We start from the raw sequence: 27,991 nt of genomic DNA on the forward strand, positions 1-27,991 counted from the left end.
CGCCTGGGACCTCAGGTCATGACCCCGGAAGCACATCCTTCCTACAGTCCAGAACTGAGACGATGGCGGCGGCGGCCCGAGCGGTGCTGTTTTCTGCGGCGCGGCGGCAGCTCTGCGGTTTCACAGAGAGGCTCCTGATCCGGGGCGCTGCTGGGCGGGTGAGCTTCCGTCTACTTGTCTGGGAATCAGGCTAGACCGGGCCTCACCCGCAGGACCCCGTGCGTCGACCCTGAGTTAACGGGCGCCCGGCCGGGCCGCCGGCGTTTGCCCCACACACTTCCAACTGCGGATCCGGCTTTAGCCAAGACCCGTGGGGCATCCGGCTGCCGGGGACGCTTATTTCTCGTCGGTGCTGGGCTGGCTTTGGTCACCCGCAGCGCGTGACTTGCCAGGGACGTGTGGGATGACCGTGGTTTACTAACCCCCTCCCCCAGTTACTCAGAAGTCATTATAAAGAGTGCGTGTTGATTACCAAAATCGCAGTGGTTGCAGTTGGCTGGGGGGAGGGGGGTGTTAAAAACTGAGGACCTCCGCATCCCATCCGCTCTCTTTTTGCCTAAAACTGGCTGTCGTCCTGTTCATCAGCTCTGTTTCCTGTGAACCCTGGGACAGCTAAAGGAAAAGTTTGAATAGGTATTTTTCTCGTAAGAGACTAGCTTTCTCTAGAGTTCGTGGGACTTTTAACACATATATAAAGAAGAAAACATATGGGGACCTGCGAATAGTCCATAGTCAGTCAGTCAGCCAGAGTGTATCTTGAGTAATTACCCTTCTTCCTACCTTCTCTTTTTCTGTCCTTTTAAAAACTTTCCTTTTCTTGAACAGTGGAAGCTAAACATTTCTTTACTGTGCGTGTATTTTTATATTTTTCTCTCCTTTTCTTGACTTTTTTCTCCCCTTCTTGTTCCCTTTATGAATACTAAACATTTCTAGAAGTATTGAAATAAAAGTAGTTTCTTTTAGGATAATGACAAAAACTGTTCATTTTCCGTGAGGAAAGGGCATGTTTGTAGACATGTTGCTGGCTTTAGCAAAGTGGTTGGTTGAGGAATGTTCCTGGGGTAGGCAAAGGGGTGGATCTAGTGGAGTAAAAGTTGAGGAAAGAGTACTTTAGAGTCTCTTTGAGATAGATTTGGTTTTCTAATCAAAAGTTTGTATTAAGAATAGTGATATGTTTTGCTGCTTCTTTTCTCCCCAACCAGTCATATTTTGGAGGAAACAGATTGAGAAGTACACAGGCTGCTACACAAGTTGTTCTGAATGTTCCTGAAACGCGAGTAACCTGTTTGGAGAACGGACTCAGGGTGGCCTCTGAAGACTCTGGGCTCTCAACATGCACAGTAAGTGATTTAGTTTGACCCCTCATTAGGAGAGAGCAGACCGTATGTGTAAAGCTTGTCAGTAGGTTGGCAGGTAGTTGAAAGTAGCAGCAGTTATTTTGCCTTGGCAAGTGATTGTCACTTGTGAAGCTTTTCTTGTAATACTTCCATACTGGGTGCATGTGTGCTTATTTTAAGTGACTACATCTTGTAGCAGGTTGTACTGTGCAGTGTTTGATAATAATGAGAGCAGTATATTTGCTGGACTACTGTGTGCTAAATGTTTTTACATATCTTGTCTTATTTGATCTTTAAAATACTTCTTTGTAGCAGGGATCATTGCATCCATTTTATAGTTGAAAAACAAGATTCGAGAAGTTAAATGGTTTTGTCCAAGATCACAACAACTAATACATGACAGAACCAGGATCTTAACCTAGATTTTCTGCCAGTCTCTTCTGATGTTCTTTATACTATACTTGATAATTGAGTGTAGTAACACATTGGGCTAACAATCTGGGTCCTCAGTAAAGCTGGCAAGTAAGTATTTGTGGCACCCAGTAGCCTAACGACTTAAAATTTTTAAATCTCATAATTCATAGGATTATATTGTCAATCCAGTCAAGTCAAAAAAACTTTAATGTTAAGACTGGAAAGCATTTGTCAGAAAAAGGAAGAACACTGCCCCCACCCCTACCTTATCCCCTCAAAAGAAGGAAGATGATGTCTTATCTAATTCTTACCTGACTGTATTAAGGTTGGGCTCTGGATTGATGCTGGAAGTCGATATGAAAATGAGAAGAATAATGGAACAGCTCACTTTCTGGAGCATATGGCTTTCAAGGCAAGTTATAAAGATTATTTTTTAAATGCTTTTTAAGAGACAGTAAACACAAAGTCTTATTCTAAGGTAAAGAGAACTACTTCAGAAGTATAGCATATCTTATTTTTATTATTTTTTAGAATATTTCTTTTTTCAGGATAATTACCTGAAATAATTACTGATAATTGCTCAGTAGGGGTGAAACAAAGATTTTCTTATGGGATGTAAATGTCATCTGAAAGTATGTCACTATTTCTGAAGCCTGATGTAGTTTAGAAACCAAATTTGGTTCTTACATCAAACTGTACATAGGCTTCTGTCCTCATATTCATTGTCTGAACTGTGTAGAACAAATGAGGGATAAAAGGAGAGATTATATATATATATATATATTTTTTTTTTTCCTCTCTCTATTTCAGGGCACCAAAAAGAGATCCCAGTTAGATCTGGAACTTGAAATTGAAAATATGGGTGCTCATCTCAATGCCTATACCTCCAGAGAGCAGACTGTATATTATGCCAAAGCATTCTCTAAAGATTTGCCAAGAGGTATTCTTATTTATATTGCAGATGTGTAATTTTCACAGGCATTCAGAAATAATTTAGTACTGTTTTCATTATGTTTCTTGAGTAAACCCCAGAAATGTGAAAATAAGTGAATCAAACTCTGGGTGAGGGGGCACCTATTTTTTCTACAAATATGACAAATGGTATTAAATATTTATAGGCTGAAAGATTTTTACAAACCAGGTCCTAACACTTGATTCAAATACTAATTCCTCCAGAGTCATACCTGGGTAGTAAACGATTTTTAATTGTTTTATTATATATTCACTTTTACTGTCTACTTTTTATTTTTGTTTTTTCTCTGTTCTGTTATCTGAATTTTTCATTTCTGTTACAAGCCAGAACATATTTTATATCTTCTGACTGCCGGGCTTTGTTTTTGAACAGAACGTGCTTGCTTCTTTATTGCATTTGCACATTCTGGTTCCTCCTCCTGGAGTGCCACTTCTTTCGTAGCTTCCTTTCCATTAATTTTTTTTCAAAATCCAATTTATTTAAACTAAAACCAAAAAAAAACCTAAAACAGCTCACTTCTTTTTCCCTCCCCCATCTCTGGCGATGACCAATCTGAATAAAACTGTATCATTAGAATACTTAAGCAATAGTTTGCCCCAACTAACTCCCAGGTTGTCTGGGTTTGTAGCTACTTCTAGAATAAACAAGTGATGGTATTAAATTATATGTGTATATGTGTGTATGTATATATAAATTCTTTGATAGTAGTATATATCCTATTTCTGACTTCATTTGACTTAGAGTATCTTTAAGGCCCAATTTAATTTCAGGTATGTTATTGAGGATCTATGCTTTTAAATTTCAGTATTAAGTATACATTAGAAAGAAGATTCTGATTAAAACATAAATATTGGGAAATATGAACCCCACTTTTAGGTACCAGTCTAGACTACTACTTCCAAATAGAGGAGGCTCTTCATACAGGCTCTCTCATTTTCCCATCTGTCTTTGGGCTTCTCCTTATCCATCTGGGCATTACTTGTCTGGACAGATGGGGTTTTATTGTTTTAAAATTTTATTGGAGCATTTTTGATTTGATTCACAACATGGTGTTAGATGGACAGATAGCTTTAATTTGGTTTTACAAATTACTTTTTCCTCTTGGCCATAATCTCAGATGTCCCAGCTTATTCTTGCAGTCAGTTTTGTCATTTTGGGCAATATCAGTTCAGTTCAGATCAGTCGCTCAGTCGTGGCCGACTCTTTGCAACCCCATGAATTGCAGCACGCCAGGCCTCCCTATCCATCACCAACTCCCAGGTAATTAATTATAGGAGGTCCTTAGTACTGGACCATTATTGCTTCTGAAACAAGTCCACTTTAAGTGAACTTAAAGAACAGAAGTTTACAGGAGGGTAACAAAATGAAAGTTGATAAATTTGTTTTCTATTTACTAAAATTTAGATTGTGATTACAATTGTATACTAATTCTTCAAGGATAGTTGAGGTTTCTCTTCTTTGGAGAAGTGTGTACTTTCTCTGATAAAATTGCTTAATAGCATGATATATCCTTCAGTTTACTTGTGACTTTTTACAAATTAGGGTCATTTTTGTATAAATATTTGAAGGTTTCATCAGTTTTCCCCAAGGGTCACTTGATTATCCTTTGATAGTCACATGTATGTCTTTTGGGGTAATTATCCTTTACTTCTACTGTTAACTGTTCCAGCTCTGTTGAATCCTCATTTATCAGAGACTTTGATAAACAGTCAGAATCTAACCAACACTGATCATTAATTGGAATTAAGTGGGGAAAGATGTTTGAGACAACATTAATTCTGGCAAATTTAGGAATTTTCTCCAAGCTCATCTGTACCACAGGGGATTATATTTTTCATTTTAATTTAGTCCTTTTAGGTATATCAAATGTACAGAAACATTTATTTCTTCCAGTTTAATAATTTATTCATTATTGAGTGCTGGTCACTATCATGGTTTCTGATGCTAATTTAATAGATATTAATAGTGAAAATTAAGACTCTTAGTGTTTCTTCCTGTGTTTTATTTTCAATTAGCTGTAGAAATTCTTGCTGATATAATACAAAACAGCACATTGGGAGAAGCAGAGATTGAACGTGAACGTGGAGTAATCCTTAGAGAGATGCAGGAAGTTGAAACCAATTTACAAGAAGTTGTTTTTGATTATCTTCATGCCACAGCTTATCAAAATACTGCACTTGGACGGACAATTTTGGGACCAACTGAAAATATCAAGTAGGTATAATTCTCAGATTTTTTCTTTTTTTGAGAAAAAATTTGAATTGTGAAAATTAACATTCACAAACATTCAAAAAGCATGTTTCAGAAAGTTATTTTTTGCCCCCAATAATCTGAATGAAATTGTATCATTACAGTACTTGAACGACCTTTTAGCCCCACTTGACTTCCAGGTATCTGGGTTTATACCTATTTCTGGAGTAAACAAGTGATGATATTACATGTTTTATATATACATATATATATATATATATGTTGAAATTCTTTGATACTTGTTGCATATATCCTATTTCTGACTGCATTTAACTTAGAATAACTTTAAGATCCAATTTAATTGGATATTAAAGGTATATTATGTGAGGTATAAAGGTATATTATATGAGGATCTGTGCTTTTAAATTTCCCTTTAGTACGGCTTTTCTTACTCCATTTACAGATCTATAAATCGTAAGGACTTAGTGGATTATATAACCACACATTATAAGGGGCCAAGAATAGTACTTGCTGCTGCTGGAGGTAAGTTTAAATTTCTGTGACTGTTTTAAACAGAGTGATATGCTTATCAGTTTGATCCTGTTGGGAGATATCTTTAGAGTTTTCATTTACAGGGCATATTGTTTAGTATGCTGTGTAAGGGCAATGTGGAACACTAAAATCGGACTTCCCCCGTCTTCTCTTTAGTAGTTTTTAACAAGAAAACTTGGTGAGCCTCTAGTACGTAAGTGTACACACATAATGGAGTTTATTTGCAATGGAAAGGCGAGTGGGTGAGCTGGAGGAGAATGATAGTTGGAAGACAGTGTTCAACAGTTTGGGAATACAGTTTGGGAATCTCTTGAGATTTTAAATTATTTCTTGAGAACCAGCTTCATCCTTGGTCAGGCATGGCCTGAGTATGTTACATTGTTTATTCATTCTTTGATTTGTTCCTTCATTCAGTAGATCTGCTAATTACTGAGAAGGGGAAGTATATAAGGGATTTTGAGACTATTTAATGGGAATTTGAACATGAAAGTGGCATGAGGCCACTCCAAGGCCTCCTTGGAGGAGCATGTTTGAAGCCAGTGAAAGACAGTAAGTTCAGGTTAGATTTTGCTAGATTTCCTGGTAGTCTGACTTTAGGCAAATAGTACATTTTATTGGTTTCCAGTTTTATTTTCTCTTTTTAACACAAAACGAAGATTTACATGGAATGTTCTTTTGTGTAAATTTTCCTTTAGAAATGACAATAATTTAAAATTCTAGTTGGCCTGGATAGACTTTGAGCTTATTACTTGGGAATAATGAAGAAGATGAAAATGAGGTTAACTGTCAGAAACATGTTACCTTTGTGTGGCTCTATGTGCTCTAAAGTTCTCTTGAGTTGGTAACACTGTTTCTAAAATGGCTGGTGCTAACTGGAGTTACACAATGAAACTGCCTTGGAAAGGGGACACTGTTGGTTGGATGGGGCCTCAACAACTAAGTTGTCTAGGAGATTCTGCCATTGTTGATGGCATATGGATGCAGTGGGTTTTGTCACACAGTTCATTGGTTCATTTTGACATTGTCAGAGTTGGGATATCTTACAATTAATTAATGGCCTATCCTAGATTAATTATCCTATTGCCTTATTAGTACATAAGTGATGATGTTTCTTATAAACAGTGGTATTATAAATTCAGTGAAATAGGCCAGACCCAGCTTCATTTTAAAAAGAAAATAAATTATTGGCTCCCCTGCCTTTTGGATAGAGGTAAGTGGAGGTGGTACTGGGACAGGAGCTGAATGTCTGGAACATCCAACCAGGAGGGCTACAGACAAAGGTAGTAAAACAGTGGAGGTGGTTGCCAGGTGCTGAGAATTGTGTCCATGCTCATGGGTCTACACTCTGCTTGTCATCTTTGTACCACTAAGGTCTTCCTATTGTTTTGTCACCGTCTGGACTGATATCCAAGGTGGCTCTCTTATGTAGTGATTGTGAAAAGAATGTGTATATAATCATTCACTGTCTTGTTTTATACCAGAGAGTGTTTGGAAAATATGGGTGTAAGTTGTGCTTTTATGTTCTAATGGAATGTTTCATCAAAAAAAAATCTTGTGGCTATATTTTTTAAGGCACTTTACTTATGCCTGAATTTGTCTTGTAAATTTAAGAATCTTTCACTGAATCTCTTTAGGCTCAAGTTTGGAAAATAGGGCTATAGAATCCAAGTACTTCTTAAATTTTGGATGGCAAATAGTATTTGATTAGCTATGAATTTATTCAGGAATCTATAAGGTTATTTTAGTCCTGAATTTTGATAGCAGAGCACAGAGAATAAAACATGTCTTATGCCCAGCTTTCTTTAAATGATACAGAGCTCATATTCTTTTCTACTTTAAAAATTTTATTGAAAAGTAACCCCTTTTTGCTAGTTTGCAACTAGGGCTTTTGGGGGCTTCCCTAGTGGCTCAGCTGGTAAAGAATTCACGTGTAATGCAGGAGACTGCCTACAGAGCAGGAGACCCGGGTTGGATTCCTGAGTCGGGAAGATCCCCTGGAGAGGGAAATGGCAACCCACTCCAGTGTTCTTGCGTGGGAAATCCTATGGGCAGAGGAGCCTGGTGATCTACTGTCCATGGGGTCGCAAGAGTTGGACATGACTCAGCAACTCAACCACCACCACCACCACCATTCTAGGACTTTTAATTACTTAATATAACATGATTTTGTATGGAAAGTAATATCTTCAAGCTATCTTATCCTTATCTTTGAATCAGTGGATGAAAACTGATTGTTCTTCAGAATGAGAAATCTGTGCAACCGCAGGTCTTATCACCAGGGATACAATGTGCTTTGTGAGCTTACTCTTGAAGAAAAGGCTTTTACTGACTGCAAGTAGTCTTTCTGTAACCTGTTATCAGTTATTCCACCTTAAGCCTACTGTAAAGAGAAGTACTGGCAGTTAATTGTGTGCTTTACATTTTATTGCTGCTGGATATATGAAATATTTTCCTTCAATATAGGAGTTTCCCATGATGAGCTGCTTGAGTTAGCAAAATTTCATTTTGGTGAATCTTTGTCCACACACAAAGGAGAAATACCAGCTCTACCTCCGTGCAAATTCACAGGAAGTGAGGTAGGCCAAGCCTCCTAAGCTAGCATTTAACCCTTTTGGTTTCTTGTGTTGTATTTATAACCGTTTGTACAAAATGTGCCTGTTCCTAACAGTAAAATGGAGGAAACCAAAGAAGTCCAAATGCACATGGACTGAGTTGCTGATATTTCTTCCTCTTCCATATATTTAACCACCTATTTTTCTTTTTTAAGGAAAGTATTATTTGGTCTTCTTGACATTTTGCCTATTTTCCTATTGGCAGGGCATAAAAGTAATCTTTTATTTTAAAAACATCCCACATTTTGACACTAGATTTATTCCTGACTGAGACTACCCATAGTACATTTCTGGGCATAGCTGTTAAAGCCAGAACTTCTAGAGAAATCTGCTCTGTATCAGCTATTTCTTTAAGCCTCATTAGAAGCTTTGTTTGCCACATTAGGGATGATGCTCATATATTAGTATCTGGAAAGAAGCCTGATGTTGGCAGTTACATGAGACTAGCATTGGCAGTACAAAAACAAGCCTGTTAAGATTAGCCTAAATTTAGACAGAAAGATTCAGACTGATGATTATTTCTGCCAGTAAATAATGCAAAGCTTTTTGACCACGTGATTATCTGGTGATTGTGTCTGTAGTATTTCATCTGGAGATCTTTTGGTGAAAGCCTTCTGAACTATGGAGTATAATAAGGCCTGATTGTTAAAAAAAAAAAAAAAAGGCCTGATTGTTTAAAAAACAAGAGTGTCATGGTGGGCATTTTAAGTTTGCAATTAATAGAACTGGTGAATTAGTTTCTTGTCAAGCATGTTATAGAGTGGTAATCTTAACTAGAGCTTTGCATCCTTTATCCCAACTAGATTCGAGTGAGGGATGACAAGATGCCTTTGGCACACCTTGCAGTAGCTGTTGAAGCTGTTGGTTGGGCACATCCAGATACAATCTGTCTCATGGTTGCAAACACACTGATTGGCAACTGGGATCGCTCTTTCGGAGGAGGAATGGTATGTGATTTTAAAAGTAAATTTCCATAATAAATGAGAAGATCAAACTGTGCTATCAATTTTGACTTATGTATGAACTGATCCTGGATTGCTCCCAGGCATGGAAAAAAACAGTATTTTTTCTTTTGCTGTATTGTCAAATTTTGATTAAGGATAGAAGGATTCATTGGTAGTACTATATCAACGTTAATAGCCTAATTTTATAACTGTAGTGAAGTTAAATTCATTGTTTTTCAGAAGTGCATATTAAAAAGTATTTGGGGGTAAAAAGGATATCTGCACTATATTCTCAAACAGTTGAAAAATATGTTAAAGAGAATGATAAAGGAAAAAAAGTAACAGTTGCTAAGGAATTTGGATAAAGGTAATTCTTTGTACAATTTTTGTTCCTATTCTATCTGAAATTACTTCAAAATTATTATTGTTGTTCATTTGCTAAGTTGTGTCTGACTCTTTGCAACCCCATGGACTGTAGCACACCAGGTTCCTCTACCCTCCCGTGTCTCCTGGAGTTTGTTGAGATTCATGTCCATTGAGTTGGTGATTTCATCCAATTATCTCATCCTCTGCTGCCCCCTTCTCCTCTCGCCCTCCATCTTTCCCACCCCCAGGATCTTTTCCAGTGAGCCGAGCCTTCACATCAAAGTATGGTGGCCAAAGTATTAGAGCTTTGCTTCAGCATCAGTCCTTCCAGTGAATATTCAGGGTTGATTTCCTTTACCATTTAGTTTACCTTTACCATTCCTTTACTGATTTCCTTTACCATACTAGTTTGATCTCCTGGCAGTCTAAGGGACTCTCAGGAGTCTTCTCCAGCACCACAATTTGAAAGCATCAATTCTTCGGTGCTCAGTCATTTTATGGTCCATCTCTCGTATCAGTATTTGACTACTGGAAGAACCATAGCTTTCACTATATGGATGTTTCTTAGCAAAGTGATTTCTCTGCTTTTTAATACACTGTCTAGGTTTGTCATAGTTTTTCGTCCAAGGAGCAAGCATCTTAATTTCATGGCTGCAGTCACCATCCACAGATTTTGCAGCCCAAGAAAATAAATCTGTCACTGCTTCCCCTTTTTCCCCTTCTATTTGCCATGAAGTGATGGGACTGGATGCCACGATCTTCGTTTTTTGAATGTTGAGTTTTAAGCCAGCTTTTTCACTCTACTCTCACCCTGAACAAGAGTGTCTTCAGTTCATCTTCATTTTCTGCCAGTAGAGTGGTATCCTCTGCATATCTGAGGTTATTGATATTTCTCCCAGCAATCTTGATTCCGCCTGTGATTCATCCAGCCCGGCATTTCACATGATGTACTCTGCATAGAAGTTAAATAAGCAGGGTGACAATATATAGCCTTGTCATACTGCTTACCTAATTTGGAACCAGTCCATTGTTCCATGTCTGGTTCTAACTGTTGCTTCTTGACCCGCATACAGGTTTCTCAGGAGACAGGTAAGGTAGTCTGGTATTCCTATTTCTTTAAGAATATTCCAGAGTCTGTTGTGATCCACACAGTAATAAATAGCTTTGGCGTAGCCAGTGAAGCAGATGTTTTTCTGGAATTCCCTTGCTTTCTGTATGATCCAGTGAACGTTGGCCATTTGATCGCTGGTTCCTCTGCCTTTAGTCTAAACACAGCTTGTACACCTGGAAGTTCTTGATTAACATACTGCTGACACCTAGCTTGACGGTTTTGGATTTTGAGCATAAGCTTACTTGCATATGAAGTGAGTGCAGTTGTGTGACAGTTTGAACATTCTTTGGCATTTCCCTTGGAAGGAAAACTGACCTTTTCCAGTCCTGTGGCCACTGCTGAGTTTTCCAAATTTCCTGACATTGAGTGCAGCACCTTAACAGCATCATTATACGATTTTATTTTTTAAAATTTTTTTTTCATTATACAATTTTAAATAGCTAACAAAGTGTATATATTTGTACTCAAAGACTTTGACAAAATATATTTCATACAAATATCTTAGGTTCACATGCTATATTTCAGATTTTTAAGCAAACTGCCAAAAGCTCTACAAAGTACGTTGGTAATAGCAGTGCATTATTTTACTTTTTAAACTAACCTTTTCTAACTTTTTTGTTGGCAAAGCATATTGGCATAGTTTATTCAGTTTTTTGGTTGATATGGTTATGATTATTCAGCCAAGCTGGAACACATACATAATTAATAACCATATCCCACTTCAGTCAGTGCTAGAAGTGGAATGCTGGTTTGGATTAGCCAAGGGATCCTGAGAATGTGCCCGAACTCCAATATGTGAGATCATCCCATTTTTAATTTTAGGGATAGCTCTGTCCTGACAGGATTTGTCACCTTTTTTGGTTTTAATTTTTATATTGTAGTTGATTTATAATGTAGTTGTGTGAGTTTTGGGTATATAGCTAAGTGATATATTTATATAAATCCATTCACAGAGTACTAAGTTTCCTGTAAGAAAGAGTTCCCTGTGGCATGCATAGGTCCTTGTTGATTATTTTATATATAGTGGTGTGTATATGTTAATCCCAAACTCAAAGTCTGTGAGTCTGTTTTTCTTTTGTAGATAGTTTTTTAAGATTCTACATATAAGTGATATATTTGCTTTTCTGTGACATAGTATGATACTCTCTTAGTATGATAATGTATTATTTTAGAAGTGGGTGCAGCTTCTAAGGATTAACTCTTTTAACATTATGACTTTCTCTGGGGATGATGCATTGGGCTGGTGAGGTAACTATAATTCTTGGTTTCATTGAATTTTAGCTTTTTATTGAGATATTGCTGAATAAAACTGAGAAACAGCCTTTTTGGGCAGTCACTATTTCTACACCTCATTTTTCTTTCTGGTAGTCTGAACATGTATACCTACAGTTGTCTTGGACAATTTCTTTTCCTTACAGAATTTATCTAGCAAGTTGGCCCAGCTTACCTGTCACGGCAACCTCTGCCATAGCTTCCAGTCTTTCAATACTTCCTACACAGATACAGGACTGTGGGGAATCTATATGGTTTGTGAACCAGCCACTGTTGCAGATATGCTACATGTTGTTCAAAAAGAATGGTGAGAAAATAATTTAAATCTTGCTTAAGAATTACCAATTTAGACTAGTTTCTTCTTTTATATTGTTGACAGTGATTTTTTATGGTGATAGCATTTTATTAAGAGAACAAGACTAAGTACTGTTCAATAGTAGCAATTGTTGCAATGTTTTAAAGATCACATTTCTTCTGGGTTTCATGTGAAACTGATTTATATTATAGAAAGTTCTTTTTTTTAATTTATTGCATGCTACCCCCAAAGAAAGTTCTTAATTATTAAGTAGCAGATTACTTCAAAAAGATCTTAAAAGTTAAAAATGTTTAAATGCCAACTGGAATTTTAGAAAGTATTTCTAAACCTATCTGGCTTGGAAAGGCTGTGTTATAAAAATGAATCTGAAGTTGCCATTATTAAAAGAAATGTAGTGTTTTAGTCAAAACTAGTACCTTGAGAAAGGTGGAAGGTCCCACAGCTTCTTGGAAAACTGTCATTTAGCTCTGGTCCCTTTCCTACTCTTTCAAACTCTAGCTAGATGTGAAGTGAAGTGAAATAGCTCAGTCGTGTCCAACTCTTTGTGACCCCATGGACTGTAGCCTTCCAGGCTCCTCCATCCATGAGATTTTCCAGGCAAGAGTACTGGGGTGGGTTGCCATTTCCTTCTCAAGGGGGTCTTCCTGACCCAGGGATTGAACCCAGGTCTCCCACATTGTAGGCACACACATTACTGTTTGAGACAGACTTAAAAGAGATGTAATAATTAACTTAATTACTAAGTTTAAGTTAGACTCAGCTAGATTCTTTTGAGAAACCAGTGACCCACTGATCTATCATCTATCCCCTAGCAAGTCAAATCCTAATGCATGGGGATTCATAAATTTTCAAAATGATTGTAGAATTTCTCAAAATGCAGTTAGCCTATTTTTATATTGTAGTGAATCTCTGCTAACCATATCACTTTTGAGAAATTAACCAAACCAGGAAAATAATCAGCAGTATTTTAACTTTTGTCTAACTGTTGGGATCAATAGTTACTATTGACAGTAACAAGTTACTATTTCAACTTTTCACTAAACTGAATTCATAATCACTTGTACATTGTGGTGTAACAGATAATATAGCATCCTTTCTTTCTTTAGGTCATTAACTCATAAAACACATAACATTTTCAAATTACTTGACCTTTGATTTTTTCCAAATGGTTTTTAGGATGCGACTATGTACAAGTGTCACTGAAAGTGAAGTTGCACGAGCCAAAAATCTTCTGAAAACAAACATGTTGCTGCAACTTGATGGTAAAAGAATAAAGACTTAATGTCTTATTTTCACATGGTTGGTTGATCTATATTCCAGTCCTTAGTTTTCCTTTTTCTTTAAAACAGGTTCCACTCCCATCTGTGAAGATATAGGTAGGCAAATGCTATGCTATAATAGAAGAATTCCCATCCCTGAGCTTGAAGCAAGAATTGATGTAAGTAGTCCTTAGATAGTGTTGGATCTGTGCAAAACTGTCTTTGTTATTAATACAACAGCTGAAGATAGGTATCATAAAACTTGCTTTAGCTCTAAAACATTCCAGGTATACAATGTCTTTACTACTAGAAAAAACTCTGAATGCTTGTATCTTCAATTTTTCAGGCTGTAAATGCTGAGATAATTCGAGAAGTGTGTACCAAATATATTTATGATAAGAGTCCAGCTGTTGCTGCTGTTGGTAAGCCTGACTCCTAATCTCCCATGCAGAAAGTTGGCTAAGGACTTTCCTTCGAATTTAATTATAACTGTCTTTTCTTTTAAATCCTTAGGTCCTATTGAGCAACTACCAGATTTTAACCAGATTTGCAGTAACATGCGCTGGCTTCATGATTAAAAATGCTCCTAATAAACATTCGGAACATTATAAAACTGAGACCCGTAAGTCATAAAGAAAAAAAAAAAATCTATATTGGTAAATATGAATAACTTTTAAAGGATAAGACCACCACAATGAATGGTAGATCTCTGAACTCTGAGAAATTATGCTGGGACACACTTTAAGTATAATTTTAAGAATGAAAATTTGTATAGTATTTTCAGTTTTATTATAAAAATGCATACACAACAAAGATTGTCATAAGTCATTTCTTGCCTCTACTTGCATTCAGCACTTGTTCTTGAGCAGCTTTCTTTGCTTTTACCATTTCAACCAGTTCCTAGGAAGAAGACAAACACAAAGTTGTTGTCAGGATTTGCACACATTTCTAGTGTTTGATATAAATATGTAAAACATTCCAATTGGATAAATCTGTACTGAAAGGTTGATTTTTTTAACTAACTGCCAGAGCTAGGAAATTTCTAATACTGGCCTCATAACTATGGTGGTATTGAAATAAGCACAAAAACATAATTTAAATGATAATAGAATCTATATAAACTAAAGATCTACAACCTTGTATCGTTTCATGCAGTCCTTCTTTGTCCTGCCAGGCACTGCTTCTGCTATTTTTTCCCATCTTTCAGGTGTGTTTACTGGGTATGTTTTCAAAGCTTGTTCCAAAAGCTTCTGTTCTTCTGTTGTCCAAGGGGTGAAATCTGTGCATGGACCTGTTTAAGAAACAAATTTTATATGAAACAGTTATCCTAAATGATAGAAAACTGTTTTGGAACACCTTCTCAGATGAGTCATTTGGTAAGTGCCCATCTGAATCTGGTGTGTAATCTTGAACTACTTTGAGATTAGACACACATATACCAGTATTGAGTTGACCACCAAGTTTTTCTGTCTTATGGAAAAACCCAAACAAACTTTGTGGCCAACCCAATATTAAGTGGGGAAAAAAAACTTTAGATAGCTCACATCCCAGGAAATTATCAGAGACAAAAGAGAAGAAATGCTTTGTATTTCTGGTCTCAAAATATACTTGCCAGACATTTTTTTAAAAATCAGATTTAAAATATACAGTTGGACTGCTGGGTTCAAAAACACAATCATAAGTCACTTTAGATTTCTCATAATCTAAATTTAGTTCCTTATAGCATAGAGAAAAGAGCTGCCTAATTACACAACTTTTAGCTGGATGAGAGCCTGTAAACCACTCTTTATTTTACACTGGAAAAAAAGATTTTAACAAAATTAAGGCAGGCACCCAATGCTATAGAGGCAGTGTGAGACTAGACTCCATGTTCCCGTCTGCCACTGTCAGCACGCCCACTAAAGCCTGTGCTGTACATCTCTACTAAACCAGATCTGTGTGTCTGATGGAACACTTCACAGATGTATCACAAACACATTCCCTCCTAAGGATGTAAGAAGTGCACATCCCACTTTTGTAGGAAAATTAAAATGGTTAAAAAGCTGACTTGGTTTAGTAGTAAGTCTAAGTTAATGGACTGATAGCTTAAGTTATTTCAGACCATGCAATGAGAACACAGTAGCACCCATCCTGCCAGTAATGAAACTACTACTTCAAATGGTATCTGGGGATGAAGTCTGGAAATCTAAGTTGTTTCCCAATTAAAAAATACTCATAGGCACAGTGAATAAGTTAAAAAACAATAGACCTCAAAAAAAACAGACCACAATACGCCTCAAGACAAGGCAGAGAACTTCCATTTAAAGACAGATTAAAGACTTTTTTGGAAGTCTGGAAAGCCAGACTTTTTTCTGGCTTTTTTGAAGTGAGCTTTTAAGTTCCAGAAAGCCTTTAAGTGGAATTTTATTAGTTTGAAGACCTGTTTAACATCATAGATTTAACTCACTCTCTCTCTCGGAAAAAAGATGGAACTGGCATGTAATTATTATCTGCTATTATTATCCAAGTATTGGGTTGGCCAAAAAGTTCATTTGGGTTTTTTGTAACATTTTCTGGAAAAACCTGAATGAACTCTTTGGCCAACCCAGTACTTCACAATACCAAAATGAATGAAATGTGAAATTTCTATGAGAAATCACCATTCCAAAAAATGCAGCCAGCTTGCTGTTTACTGGTACAGTTGGAGAGAGGGGGGCCTGCCCATTTAAATCCATAGAAGAGATAAAGGAGTCGGGCCCAAGTACCACATCACCGCCAATCACTCCTGCCCTCACAGGGTCACCCACTTGCCAGAAAACAACCATCAGTGTCTGCCTCAAGCATGTAAATTAGTCCCACAAAAAAGGGCTGAGAATAACCGTAATATCTGAACACGTCTGCATTTTGTGGAGGGGATAGGGAGCAAGAGCATCCAAGTGTCCTGAAATGTCCACTTTGTTACTTATCTTTCTTGTGCTCAATTGCTCTGTAGTTTCTGGCTTTTTGTGGCCCCATGGACTGCAGCCTGTCAGGTTCATCTGTCCATGGAATTTTCCAGGCAAGAATACTGGAATAGTTGCCACTTCTACTCCAGGTAACATTCTTAAAAGAGCCAAAATAACACTCAGCCTAGACAAAAGTCATCCTTGATTTTGCAAATACAACGAGCGAACACAATGATTTTTGCTCTTTATAGAACATTCTAAGTCTCTTCTATTAAAATATTTTCAAATTGAAATACAGGATAATAAATCAGACTAAGAACATAGGAAAAGTGGCACTGCTAAGATAGGGACAGGAGATCACAAAGAGTCAAAGCTGTTAGTTAATCCCAAAACAGATTTGGTACTGTGATCTGGAAAGTGTATTCAAGATTAGCTTAGTTAGGGAGAAAGGACTGGTGGCTCACAAATGCATGAAGTCCAAGAGAACTTTTCAAACTTTCGTCAACAACTCACAGGAAAAATGTATCACATCCCCAATACATATACACATGAATAAAAGTTTCACAAATACCCACTTGTATAAAAGATGTAATGCCCTCTGATATTTTCTATTCATGACCCATTAAACTGATTTCATGATCCACTTGGGTCATAATTTGCATTTGAAACACACTGGTCCAGAGTAATCAGATTAGCTAGAACACTCAAGACAATGTCAGCATAACAAATTGTGTCTGTGCAACTTGTTCTGAACCACGTGATTTGTAGGCATGCTGCCCCTCTACTCCTGTCTTCTCTTAAAAACTAGGACATTTCCTTACATATAGTGTATTTTTCAAAATCAAGAGATTAACCTTGATAAAAAGTTAAAGACCTTATTTAAATATCAATTGTCCTAATATCCTTTAATACTGATTTGTAAAATCTGATAAACAAAACAAACACACCCCTCCCCTCATGGCATATGAAATGGAAGAAGTGCAGTTCTCAGTGGTGTTGAAGTCAGTCAGTCCTAAAGATTACACCTTCCAGTCCGCTAAATGCTTTAATTCCCAGTCATTCTGCATGTAGGCCTTAGATCTTTTATATTCTCAGATAGACACAAGGTTTTAGCATTTTCTATCAGAAGAATGAAATTTCATTACCTTCAAATCGTTCTGAAGGTGTTGCATTGTCTGCCTGAGGCACCACACCATGTTCTTTCTTAAATTTATCAAAAGCCTTTTTATTTATGTCATCCTTCTGATGAGGGTCTGAGAAGGGAAAAAAAATTTTTTAATATAATACAATTCATCTCAGTCTTTCATTAAATTGCATAGATTACTTTTCAAATATGTATCTAAGGTAACAAAGAAACTGATTTGGCAAAAACTAACTCACCAAGTTTTTGAAGGCTCTTTGCTTTGCCAATAACATCTTTGGCAGTTCTCTTAACTCCAGAAGAAGAATGTATATTCATGTAATTAGCAATAACTTCCCATCTGGAAAAATGGATATAATAATGAGAAAAAAGAAACCAAAACAAAACTCAGAATGACCCAACATTTTTACTGCAGAAGGGTTAACTATAACATCTAAAGAATCAGCTCTAAATTGGTGCTCTAATTATTATTATTGCCTGGACTTGAGTGCTTAAATCAGCTGTGTATAATCTTGGTTTCAAGTTTGTATAAAATCTTACAGATTGTGTAAAAAATCAACAAATAAAAGCACACATTTGTGTACACTGCCATTTGGACACATACTTTTTTAAGCTCTAGGTTGAGGTGGGAAGTAATAAAGGAGAATTAAGACTAAAGAGAAACCATGGAACACAAAACCTAGTGCCTAGTATAAGCCACAATGGAATAGGGCAACATGACAGTCAAGGTTTATGTCTCATGATCCTTAATTTCCTGAGAAACTGATGATGCATATATGTATCCTGCTGTATATATGGATTTATGTATGTGTGCTGGTGTAAGCTGTTAAGACTAGCAGGTTCAAAATGCACTCTGCTTTTTACATTTTCCACCGAGGCACAGAATTTAGCATCCAGACCCAAGCACATCTTTGGAAACTTGCTGTAATATGCTGCTATTTCAGATGCTTGTCTACATAATCCTGAGGCTCCAGTGAAGAGAAGCTTCATTATAACCAATACCTTGAATTTGTTCCAGCAGGGAAGAGATTCACAGCTTTAATGAGTAACTGCAGGTCATCTTCTGACCAGTGTTTACTTCCGTTTCCGCCTCCGCCAGCTGACTTCTCTGCATTCTTAGATGCTTGGCGCATACGAGCCTCAGCTTCCTCTTTCTCCTTTCTAATTTGCTCATTTATTTCTTCTATCTACACAAATATCATAGGTAAGTCAGGGACTTAAAGCATCTTACTACTCTGAGCGCTCTTTCTGGCTGGGCCCCTGTGGTTCTCGACCCTCAGCATCATCCAGACAAGGACCCTACACTGCCCCAGCCAGGCTGCATATCTCTGCTTCAAGGAACCAAGAACCAGCCTCAGCCTAACCTACACTATTCCTGTCACATGATATCTATTTGCTGTGGACACTACTTGTCAAGTCTACAGTCAGTGGGTTACTCACCCACGAGGCAACTTCAAAGCTCGTATCTATCCACTCTTTTGCAGACAGCATCATTTATTCTCTACGAAAAGGGAGCAGCACCACAAAGCGCCCTTGGTTTAATCTTTAAGTTCTACCTTTTACACTGTCACTTCCAGTGTGCCTTCAGACATGCACAAGTGACAACAGAAACAAAAACATGCCTTCACTTGATGTTGCTTCTGCTATCCTGGGAGTCATCTTTGACTCATTTTCCCACTTCAGACCCTTAGAACGCGTCACCGAGTCCCACAGATTTCAGTGATTCCCATCATCACTCATGGTCCAAGTCCTCCAAGTGAGATTCTTAACACCAGTCACTTACACTCATCCAATGCCTCTTGTCTAAAATGCCAGGTTAATAGCAGTGTTAACCCTTGTGCTATTCAAAAGAGCTGTGCTTACAGAAACTAGTCATCTTGGTATTCAAATCTTGCTTAATTTGACTCTACTCTTCTTAACCAACTTACTCTCCCACTTCCCCCCCCTCAACTTTCTACTCCTACCTGTATTTTATGGTTCATGCTGCTCCCCTGACCTTCATTTAACAATGTCATCCTTCAAAACTGGCTCAAACCCTTCACTGAGCTTCCCTGACCACTCCAACCTTGTGTGGGCACTTCCTCTCTAAGCGACACACAGTATTTACTGGGGGTCCTGCATCCTTTCATCCTTAGGCCTTTTCTCTTTAGTGTAACTGTTCCTGAACTTTGTGGCAGCAATAAATAGCATGAGACTTTCTCCACATCACCTAGGCACAGGGTTATACATAGCAGCTACTAACACTTGTTGCACTGAATTGAATTTCTGGGCCTGTTTCCTCATCTGTAAAATAAAAGGTGTAGACTAGACAGAATAAAAATCTCTTTTGGTTCTAAATGTTATTATCCTACAAAAATGCTCAAGGAATTAATCAACACAATTTTTTAAACAGTGATTCTGAAAAATCTATGATTAATGTGCTAGATGACCACAAATCAAACATATATGATAATAAGCATAAATACTTAAATCCAGTTTACATCAACCCAAACAGAAATGAGACACTTTCTGCCCCTACTGTAACTTCCATGTTAGGTGGGGAAATACTGAGGTGAAAGCAGTACTGAGGCAGATTAAGTGCTAAGTACAGGTAGAAGTGATATGATTACCTGTTTTTCCAGAGCAGCCTTTCCTACTTCTTTAGTAGACGATGTAAGTGTTTCATTCAAGCACTGTAAACTTAAAAGAAAAAAGGGGATGAAACTTTATCCTAAGCCCAACAGAAGACTTCAACAGCAGCTTTATAGTTATACCTTGCTAATTCAAGCCGATCACACAGTTTTTCCACTTCTTCCATCATTTTAACACGTTCTGCCTCACTGTCAGAAAAGTGATTCCAGGTCTAGAAGTATAAACACAAACATTTTCATCTTCTATCTACTGGCACTTAAGACATCCATAAACACAATTACAAAGCTTGAAGTTTTCAAGAAGTTCTTAAGTTGAACATGTTGCCCTTCTGACCACCAAAAACCACATTCCTAGGGCACCTCCCAAGGCTCTCCTTGGCCAGCCAGCAATAAAGAGGCATCAGCAAATGGATGGAGGAGCAAAACAGAAACAATGTGATGGTGCAGAAGACCTCTGCATGTTACAAAACAATGATTCCTCACAGAACCACTGAAGAATCAAGAAACTCTTTACAACAAAATCCCTTTGTCAGGCTCCCTGTTCTATCTAGTGTGTGTGCCAAACTATTAATGTGTTAAGGAATAGGAAGTCCAGCAACACCTGTTGACTAGAGACGATACTTAGAATGGAATGTCATGATGTGCGTGGATGAACAAGAATCAGAAAGTACTTCTCATGCTTCTATAAGCTGCTGCTGACACATCTCCCATCCCTCACTTCTCCTTGCTCCCTTACTCCATGCAACCTGGTGCTAAGGTTCCAATGCTTTTACTGGGACACTTCCCTAGGCTTCCAAAAGCTTTACTGATTTTCTTCCTACCTCTTTGGGTCACTCCTCAGGCTCCGCTCCCTCTCAGTTCAGTCACTAAGTCATGTACGACTGTGCGACCCCATGGACTGTAGCACGCCAGGCTTCCCTGTTGATCACCAACTCTGGAGCTTACTCAACTCGTGTCCATCGAGTCAATGATGCCATCCAACCATCTCATCCTCTGTTGTCCCCTTCTCCTCCTGACTTCAATCTTTCCCAGCATCAGGGTCTGAGTCAGTTCTTTGCATCAGGTGGCCAAAGTATTGGAGCTTCGGCCTCGGCGTCAGTCCTTCCGATGAATATTCAGGACTGATTTCCTTTAGGATTGACTGGTTAGATCTCCTTGCAGTCCAAGGGACCTCAAGAGTCTTCTCCAACACCACAGTCAAAAGCATCAATTCTTCGGCACTCAGCTTACTTTATAGTCCAACTCTCACAACTGAACATGACTACTGGAAAAACCATAGCTTTGACTAGATGGACCTTTGTTGGCAAAGTAATATTTCTGCATTTTAATATGCTGTCTAGGTTGGTCACAGCTTTTCTTCCAAGGAGCAAGCATCTTTTAATTTCATGGTGGCAGTCACCATCTGCAGTGATTTTGGAGCCCAAGAAAATAAAGTCTGTCACTGTTTCCGTTGTTTCCCCATCTATTTGCCATGAAGTAATGGGACCAGATGCCATGATCTTAAGTTTTTTTAATGCTGAGTTTTAAGCCAACTTTTTCACTCTCCTCTTTCACTTTCATCAAGAGGGTCATCAGTTCCTCTTTGCTTTCTGCCATAAGAGTGGTGTCACCTGCATGTGTGAGTTATTGGTATTTCTCCTGGCAATCTTGATTCCAGCTTGTGCTTCACCCAGCCTGGCATTTTGCATGATGTACTCTGAATGTAACTTAAATAAGCAGGGTGACAATATACAGCCTTGATGGACTCCTTTCCCAATTTGGAACCAGTCTGTTGTTCCATGTCCAGTTCTAACTGTTGCTTCTTGACCTGCATACAGATTTCTCAGGAGACAGGTAAGATGGTCTGGTATTCCCATCTCTTTAAGAATGTTCCAGTTTGCTGTGATCCACACCGTCAAAGGCTTTCGAGTAGTCAGTAAACAGAAGTAGATGTCTTTCTGGAACTCTTGCTTTTTCTATGATCCAACAGATGTTGGCAATTTGATCTCTGGTTCCTCTGCCTTCTCTCAATCCAGCTTGAACATCTGGAAGTTCTTGGTTCATGTTCTGTTGAAACGTTGCTTGGAGAATTTTGAGCATTACTTTGCTAGTGTGAGAGATGAGTGCAATTGTGTGGCAGTTTGAGCATTCTTTGGCATTGCCTTTCTTTGGGATTGGAATGAAAACTGACTTTTCCAGTCCTGTGGCCACTGCTGAGTTTTCCAAATTTCCTGGCATATTGAGTGCAGCACTTTTGCAGCATCATCTTTTAGGATTTAATATAGCTCAGCTGGAAATCCATCACCTCCACTAGCTTTGTTCGTAGTGATGCTTCCTAAGGCCACTTGACTTCGCATTCCAGGATGTCTGGCTCTAGGTGAGTGATCACACCATCGTAGTTATCTGGGTCATGAAGATCTATTTTGTATAGTTCTTCTGTGTATTTTTGCCAACTCTTCTTAGTATCTTCTGCTTCCATTTTATTGTGCGCATATTTTCATGAAGTCTTCCCTTGGTATCTCTAATCTTGAAGAGATCTCTAGTCTTTCCCATTCTATTGTTTTCCTCTTTTTCTTTGCATTGATTACTAAGGAAGGCTTTCTTATCTCTCCTTGCTGTTCTTTAGAACTCTGCATTCAGATGGGTGTATCTTTCCTTTTCCCCTTTGCCTTTAGCTTCTCTTCTTTTCTCAGCTATTTGTAAGGCCTCCTCAGACAACCATTTTGCCTTTTCTTTTTCTTGGGGATGGTCTTGATCACTGCTTTCTGTACAATGTCATGAACCTCTGTCCATAGTTCTTCAGGCACTCTATCAGATCTAATCCCTTGAATCTGTTTGTTACTTCCACTGTATAATCGTAAGGGATTTGATTTAGATCATACTTGAGTGGTCTAGTGGTTTTCCCTGTGTGTGTGTTAGTTGCTCAGTCGTGTCTGACTCTTCGCAATCCCATGGAATACAGCTCACCAGGTTCCTCTGTCCGTGGGATTCTCCAGGCAAGAATACTGGAGTGGGTTGCCATTTCCTTCTCCATTTAAGTGTGAATTGTGCAGTAAGGAATTCATGATCTGATCCAGTCAGCTCCCAGTCTTTTTTTCACTGACCATATAGAGCTTCTCCATCTTTGGCTGCAAGGAATATAATCAATCTTAATTTTGTATTGACCATCTGGTTATGTACATGTGTAGAGATGTCTCTTGTGTTGTTGGAAGAGGGTGTTTGCCATGACTAGTGCATTCTCTTGGCAAAACTCTGTTAGCCTTTGCCCTGCTTCATTCTGTACTCCAAGGCCAAACTTGCCTGGTATTCCAGGTATCTCTTGACTTCCTATTTTTGTATTCCAGTTCCCTATGATGCAAAGGACATCTTTTTTGGGTGTTAGTTCTAAAAGCTCTTGTAAGTCATCATAGAACCGTTAAACTTTAGATTCTTTGGCATTAGCGGTTGGGGCTTAGACTTGGATTACTGTGATACTGAATGGTTTGCCTTGGAAACAAACAGAAATCATTCTGTCATTTTTGAGACTGAGCCCAAGTACTGCATTTTGAACTCTTGTTGACTATGAGGGTTAGTCTATTTCTTCTAAGGGATTCTTGCCCACAGCAGTAGATATAATGGTCATCTGAATTAAATTCACCCATTCCCATCCATTTTATTTAGTTCACTGATTCCTAAAACGTTGACATTCACTCTTGCCATCTCTTGTTTGACCACTTTCAATCTACCTTGATTCATGGACCTAACATTCCAGGTTCCTATGCAATACTGTTCTTTACAGCATCGGACTCTACTTCCAACACCAGTCACATCCACAACTGGGTGCTATTTTTGCTTTGGCTCCGTCTCTTCAATCTTTCTGGAGTTATTTCTGTTCTTCTCCAGTAGCATACTGGGCACCTACTGACCTGGGGAGTTCATCTTTCAGTTTCGTATCTTTTTGCCTTTTCATACTGTTCATGGGCTTCTCAAGACAAGAATACTGAAGTGGTTTGCATTCCCTTCTCCAGTGGAACACATTTTGCTAGAACTCTCCATCATGACCTGTGCGTCTTGGGTGGCCCTACACGGCATGGCTCATAGTTTCACTGAGTTAGACAAAGCTGTGGTCCATGTGATCAGTTTGGTTAATTTTCTGTGATTATGGTTTTCATTCTGTCTGCACTCTGGTGAATAAGGATAAGAGGCTTATGAAAGCTTTCTCACAGGAGACTGACTCTGGGCAGGGCCCGGCCTGGGGGGGCGGGGAACTGGGTCTGGTTCTGATGGGTGGGGCTATGCTCAATCTTTAATCCGATTTTCTGTTGATGGGCAGGGCTGTCTTTCCTCCCTGTTGTTCGTTCCCTCCCTTCAAATGGCAACCCACTCCATTATCCTTGCCTGGAAAATCCCCTGGTAGGCTATAGTCCATGGGGTTGCAAAGAGTCGGACACGACTGAGCGACTTCACTTTCACTTTTCATTTTCTTCCTTAAGACCACCTGTTTGGTACTTTTTCAACCTGGTACTCATCTTTAATTATTTCAGTTGCCTGTTTTCTTGTCATTCTCCATCATTAAATAGTGGATTCCTGAAAGCAAAGACTGTGTTATCATTATATCAACATCAGTTGTGACTGCTTGGCACATACTTAGTACCTATCAGATATGTGTTGAATGAATAAAAGAACTTATGCTGGAAAGGAGCAGTAATAAAAAGTTACCAAAGGCCAGAACTTTAACCCTCTTTTATGTACCATCTCTAAGAACTATTTAAACTTTCTATTTTCTAACTAACTTTTAAAGTTTTGATTCAGTTCTCCTTATGCCAAATCTAACAAGTGCTACATGTGAATGATCTCCTCTCATCTTCGTAACTCTTTCTAGGTATTACTTCAGTTACTGTAAAGGGGAGGAAGATGGGACACAAACAGGCTGAGGGAAGCCCCTGAGAACCACAACCAGGACAAGGAAGTAGAGAATGACTTCAAATCTAAGCTGCTAGCCCTGAGCCCCTGCTCTCAACTATAACACACTGCATTCTTTTCAATTTTCTAGGTGAAATCTCAGGAAAATATTTCATTTTTTGTATTTAGATTTTCCCCTTGTCAAAAGTCTGAAGAGACAGATTGTATTTTTATTAAATGTCTTTCAAAGCCTAGTGATGGGCAGTTTTAATTTCAATTTTATTAAGTGAAGATAAGATGCCATTTATTAGAATACATATTCTAGTGTCTGGAGCCTCTAGACAGTTACATGAAAGAGTTTTCTGTACATAGTAAGCATGAACATACTTGCTGAATTAAACTACAATGGTGCAGTATATGGTGTGGCAATCTCTAGCTTGGAATTTCATTAATTTATTAATTTGATGCTGTGTGGTATGAAATAATACTGGTCTCTAACTTTACCAGTTTAAAACCTAAGACCGTCTCTTGGAAAAAACTACATTTGAAAACTTTTAGGCCTTTTTAGTCAATATTTTTAGTAAAATCTATATTTGAACACAAATTACCAGCACTGAACTAAATAATATCCCTTTATTTAGACAAAAATGAAAGCTTTTAGATCCTTAAAAGCAACCCATGTTTAACTTCTAAAAGAACTTTTTCTGTGATAAAAATTAATTTTAACACTATTAAAGAAGCAACCAGACAAAACCAATTCGTGGTACATTCTTAGAATAAATGATCTGATTTCTCCAACTGGGGGAAAGGGGTGAGATAGTGGTGGTAGGGGACCTGTGACAGACACAACCAGGAGACACACAGCTGACACTGTTGCTCTTATTTAGATCCTAATTTGAACAATTCAAGTATAAAAAGATGTTAAGATAATCAAGAAGATCTGAATATGGAACATGTATTAAAATAATAAGCTTTTTTCTTTTTGATGGTTTAAAAAGCCAAGATGGTTATTTTAAAAACAAACAAAACACGACCCTATCAGAGTTGCATACTGAATATGCATGTGTGAAATTTTTAAAAAGTGAGTTTTAAAATATTTATATTTTGAGATAAAGTGCAGATAGTAGTCTAATTATATTTTTACCATATAGAAATATTTTAAGTTTAAACAGAATTTGATTTACTTGTATGTAGTGTTTGTTCAATCAGTCAACGTACCTTGCATGAGTTTCGAAGTTTTTGCCTTTCTTTCTTAATGGCTTTTTTCTGGATATCTTTCTCCTTCTTTGCCAATAATGCTTGTTGTCTAACTTCCTCTTCTTCTTTCTCCTTTGCTAACCGAGCAGCTTCTAATTCAGCTTGTCTTTGCTTTAATAAAATTATTTAGTAATAAAATTAGAATTCTTAAATGCTCTATAACCTTACTAAAAAAATACAATTTTTAGTAACTTATATTACAAAAAGGTAAACATCAACTTATCAAAGACTGAAGGAAAAGCAGATAAATTTTAATCTTTTTATAAATTTTTTTCTACAAAAATTTATAGAAATGTAAAACAGACATGAAATAAGTGTAGTATTAAGAAATTTATATGACATCATGTTTTTGCCCAGTAAGAATTTGGAGGTAAAGAAGATCCTTCTATCAACTATGCCAAGTGTCGTGATTCATTCATAGTAGCACCTAGGTCTCTGCTGACAGATTCTGTGTTTAAAATAGATCTGAAGACTGACAATATTATGAACATTTAAAGTCCAACTTTATCAAATGTCATCTTACTTTCTCTTTAGCCTCTTGCTCCTTTCGTTTTGCGTCTGCCTTTGCTTTCTTTTCTGCTTCTTTCTTGGCTTTTTCCTCTTCCTTAAATTTTTTTATCCTTGGGTCACAGCTATATGCATTATCTACCAAAAAAAAGTTAAATCTTTTGAATGTCTAACATTTAATTAAAGAACTCTAAAACCCAGCAGTTACACTTACCAACTAATGTTCTTATTCTGTTCATTTCTTCTTTTTTCCTTTGGGCCCTTGTTGCTCTGTTCTGCTTTTCAATCCATCTCCTTTCGTCACGGCTATTAAACAGGAAATATTGGAAACAAACTATTGCTTATAGATGGTATGATAGGAAAATGTAATGTTTTATAAATAAAACTAGTTAAGCAACCAGAAGAAAAAGAATTTGCTGACTTGAGCTTTATTGACAATTTCTTAAGTAATTTCATTAGCATATCATATTTAGCACTATCAAGCTTAACTTGTGAGATGGGCTCTCAAAATATCAAAAAACTCATTTAAAATGGATACACAGAAAAATGTGAAAGAAAATACACATGGTGCATTTTTTATATCATCACAAATACCAAAGAACCAAATAAAATGTCTTATCAATGATTTACATACATACCATTCTGCTTTTTCTTTTTCTTCTTCATCTAAATAAGAAAATTCTCTCCAAGAATCAAAATTATACCTAATATAAATAGAAATAAAATAAAGTCAAGCCAAAACAAATGAAAAATATCTTCCTTTTAAAATTAAGTTAGGAGCATAAAATTTTAAGAAACTTCAATGACAAGTGGATGAGTTTAATAGATCCCTCCCCTCTTTTCTGATACTGAAATCACACTATACTCAAGTCTTTTTCTTCTTCTTTTTAAAATGAGCTGTATTTGGAATGGAAGTCTAAAATACTTATCAGCCCTAAATCAAAATAGCAGCTTCCTGCTATCTCTTCTGAATATCAGGTTTTACTCTTGACTGGGACTTGTTACAAGTTGTTCCTGCCTTCACCTCCCCTAGATTGTCAAGTTTTAAGGTCACCTAGTAATGGTTACTTTATCTGGTTTGTATTCTCTGAAGCTAAGAGCAACTACAACTGACAGAGCTAAATTTGTCGTTTATTTTACAGTGATTTTGTTCATATTTACCAGATACTTAATGAGAAAATATAGCACACGTAATATAAAAGTAGAAAATGAGTAATATGTATTAAAATTAATGAACCAGTTAGAGACCGCAGAATTCCTTGTCATATATTCAAATAACTTTAAAAAAAAAATGAAAATTTTTTTACTGAATTCAAATGACTCATT

General features: G+C 37.4%; 2 protein-coding genes across 4 annotated transcripts in view; one reads left to right on the top strand and one right to left on the bottom strand.

Moving 5' to 3' along the window:
* The first annotated feature begins 14 nt into the window (after positions 1 to 14).
* Positions 15 to 27,976, top strand: PMPCB (peptidase, mitochondrial processing subunit beta). 2 transcript variants are annotated; one of them, XM_043873287.1, is made up of 14 exons: positions 15 to 158; positions 1,203 to 1,340; positions 2,077 to 2,163; positions 2,562 to 2,691; positions 4,740 to 4,938; positions 5,378 to 5,457; positions 7,930 to 8,042; positions 8,882 to 9,025; positions 11,918 to 12,078; positions 13,264 to 13,349; positions 13,437 to 13,525; positions 13,693 to 13,768; positions 13,860 to 13,968; positions 24,882 to 27,976. In XM_043873287.1, the coding sequence occupies exons 1-13, from the start codon at positions 63 to 65 to the stop codon at positions 13,922 to 13,924; spliced, it is 1,464 nt and encodes a 487-aa protein (XP_043729222.1). In that variant the 5' UTR covers positions 15 to 62; the 3' UTR covers positions 13,925 to 13,968; positions 24,882 to 27,976. The 2 variants fall into 2 exon arrangements, with proteins under 2 accessions (XP_043729222.1, XP_043729221.1); XM_043873286.1 differs by lacking the exon at positions 24,882 to 27,976 and having other exon boundaries at positions 13,860 to 14,486.
* Positions 14,119 to 27,991, bottom strand: part of DNAJC2 (DnaJ heat shock protein family (Hsp40) member C2) — a 30,345-nt gene continuing 16,472 nt past the window's right edge. For both annotated transcript variants that reach the window (XM_043873285.1, XM_043873284.1), the window contains exons 7-17: positions 27,304 to 27,369; positions 26,880 to 26,971; positions 26,682 to 26,803; positions 26,120 to 26,269; positions 20,165 to 20,253; positions 20,021 to 20,090; positions 18,414 to 18,598; positions 17,651 to 17,751; positions 17,416 to 17,523; positions 14,483 to 14,637; positions 14,119 to 14,246 (exon numbers count right to left, since the gene is read on the bottom strand). In XM_043873285.1, coding sequence (XP_043729220.1) covers positions 14,172 to 14,246; positions 14,483 to 14,637; positions 17,416 to 17,523; positions 17,651 to 17,751; positions 18,414 to 18,598; positions 20,021 to 20,090; positions 20,165 to 20,253; positions 26,120 to 26,269; positions 26,682 to 26,803; positions 26,880 to 26,971; positions 27,304 to 27,369 — 1,213 coding nt within the window. In that variant the 3' untranslated portion in view covers positions 14,119 to 14,171. The remainder of the gene's footprint in view (positions 14,247 to 14,482; positions 14,638 to 17,415; positions 17,524 to 17,650; positions 17,752 to 18,413; positions 18,599 to 20,020; positions 20,091 to 20,164; positions 20,254 to 26,119; positions 26,270 to 26,681; positions 26,804 to 26,879; positions 26,972 to 27,303; positions 27,370 to 27,991) is intronic.

The sequence above is a fragment of the Cervus elaphus genome, chromosome 18 (genome assembly GCF_910594005.1).
Source record: "Cervus elaphus chromosome 18, mCerEla1.1, whole genome shotgun sequence".
Taxonomy (NCBI): Eukaryota; Metazoa; Chordata; class Mammalia; order Artiodactyla; family Cervidae; genus Cervus; species Cervus elaphus.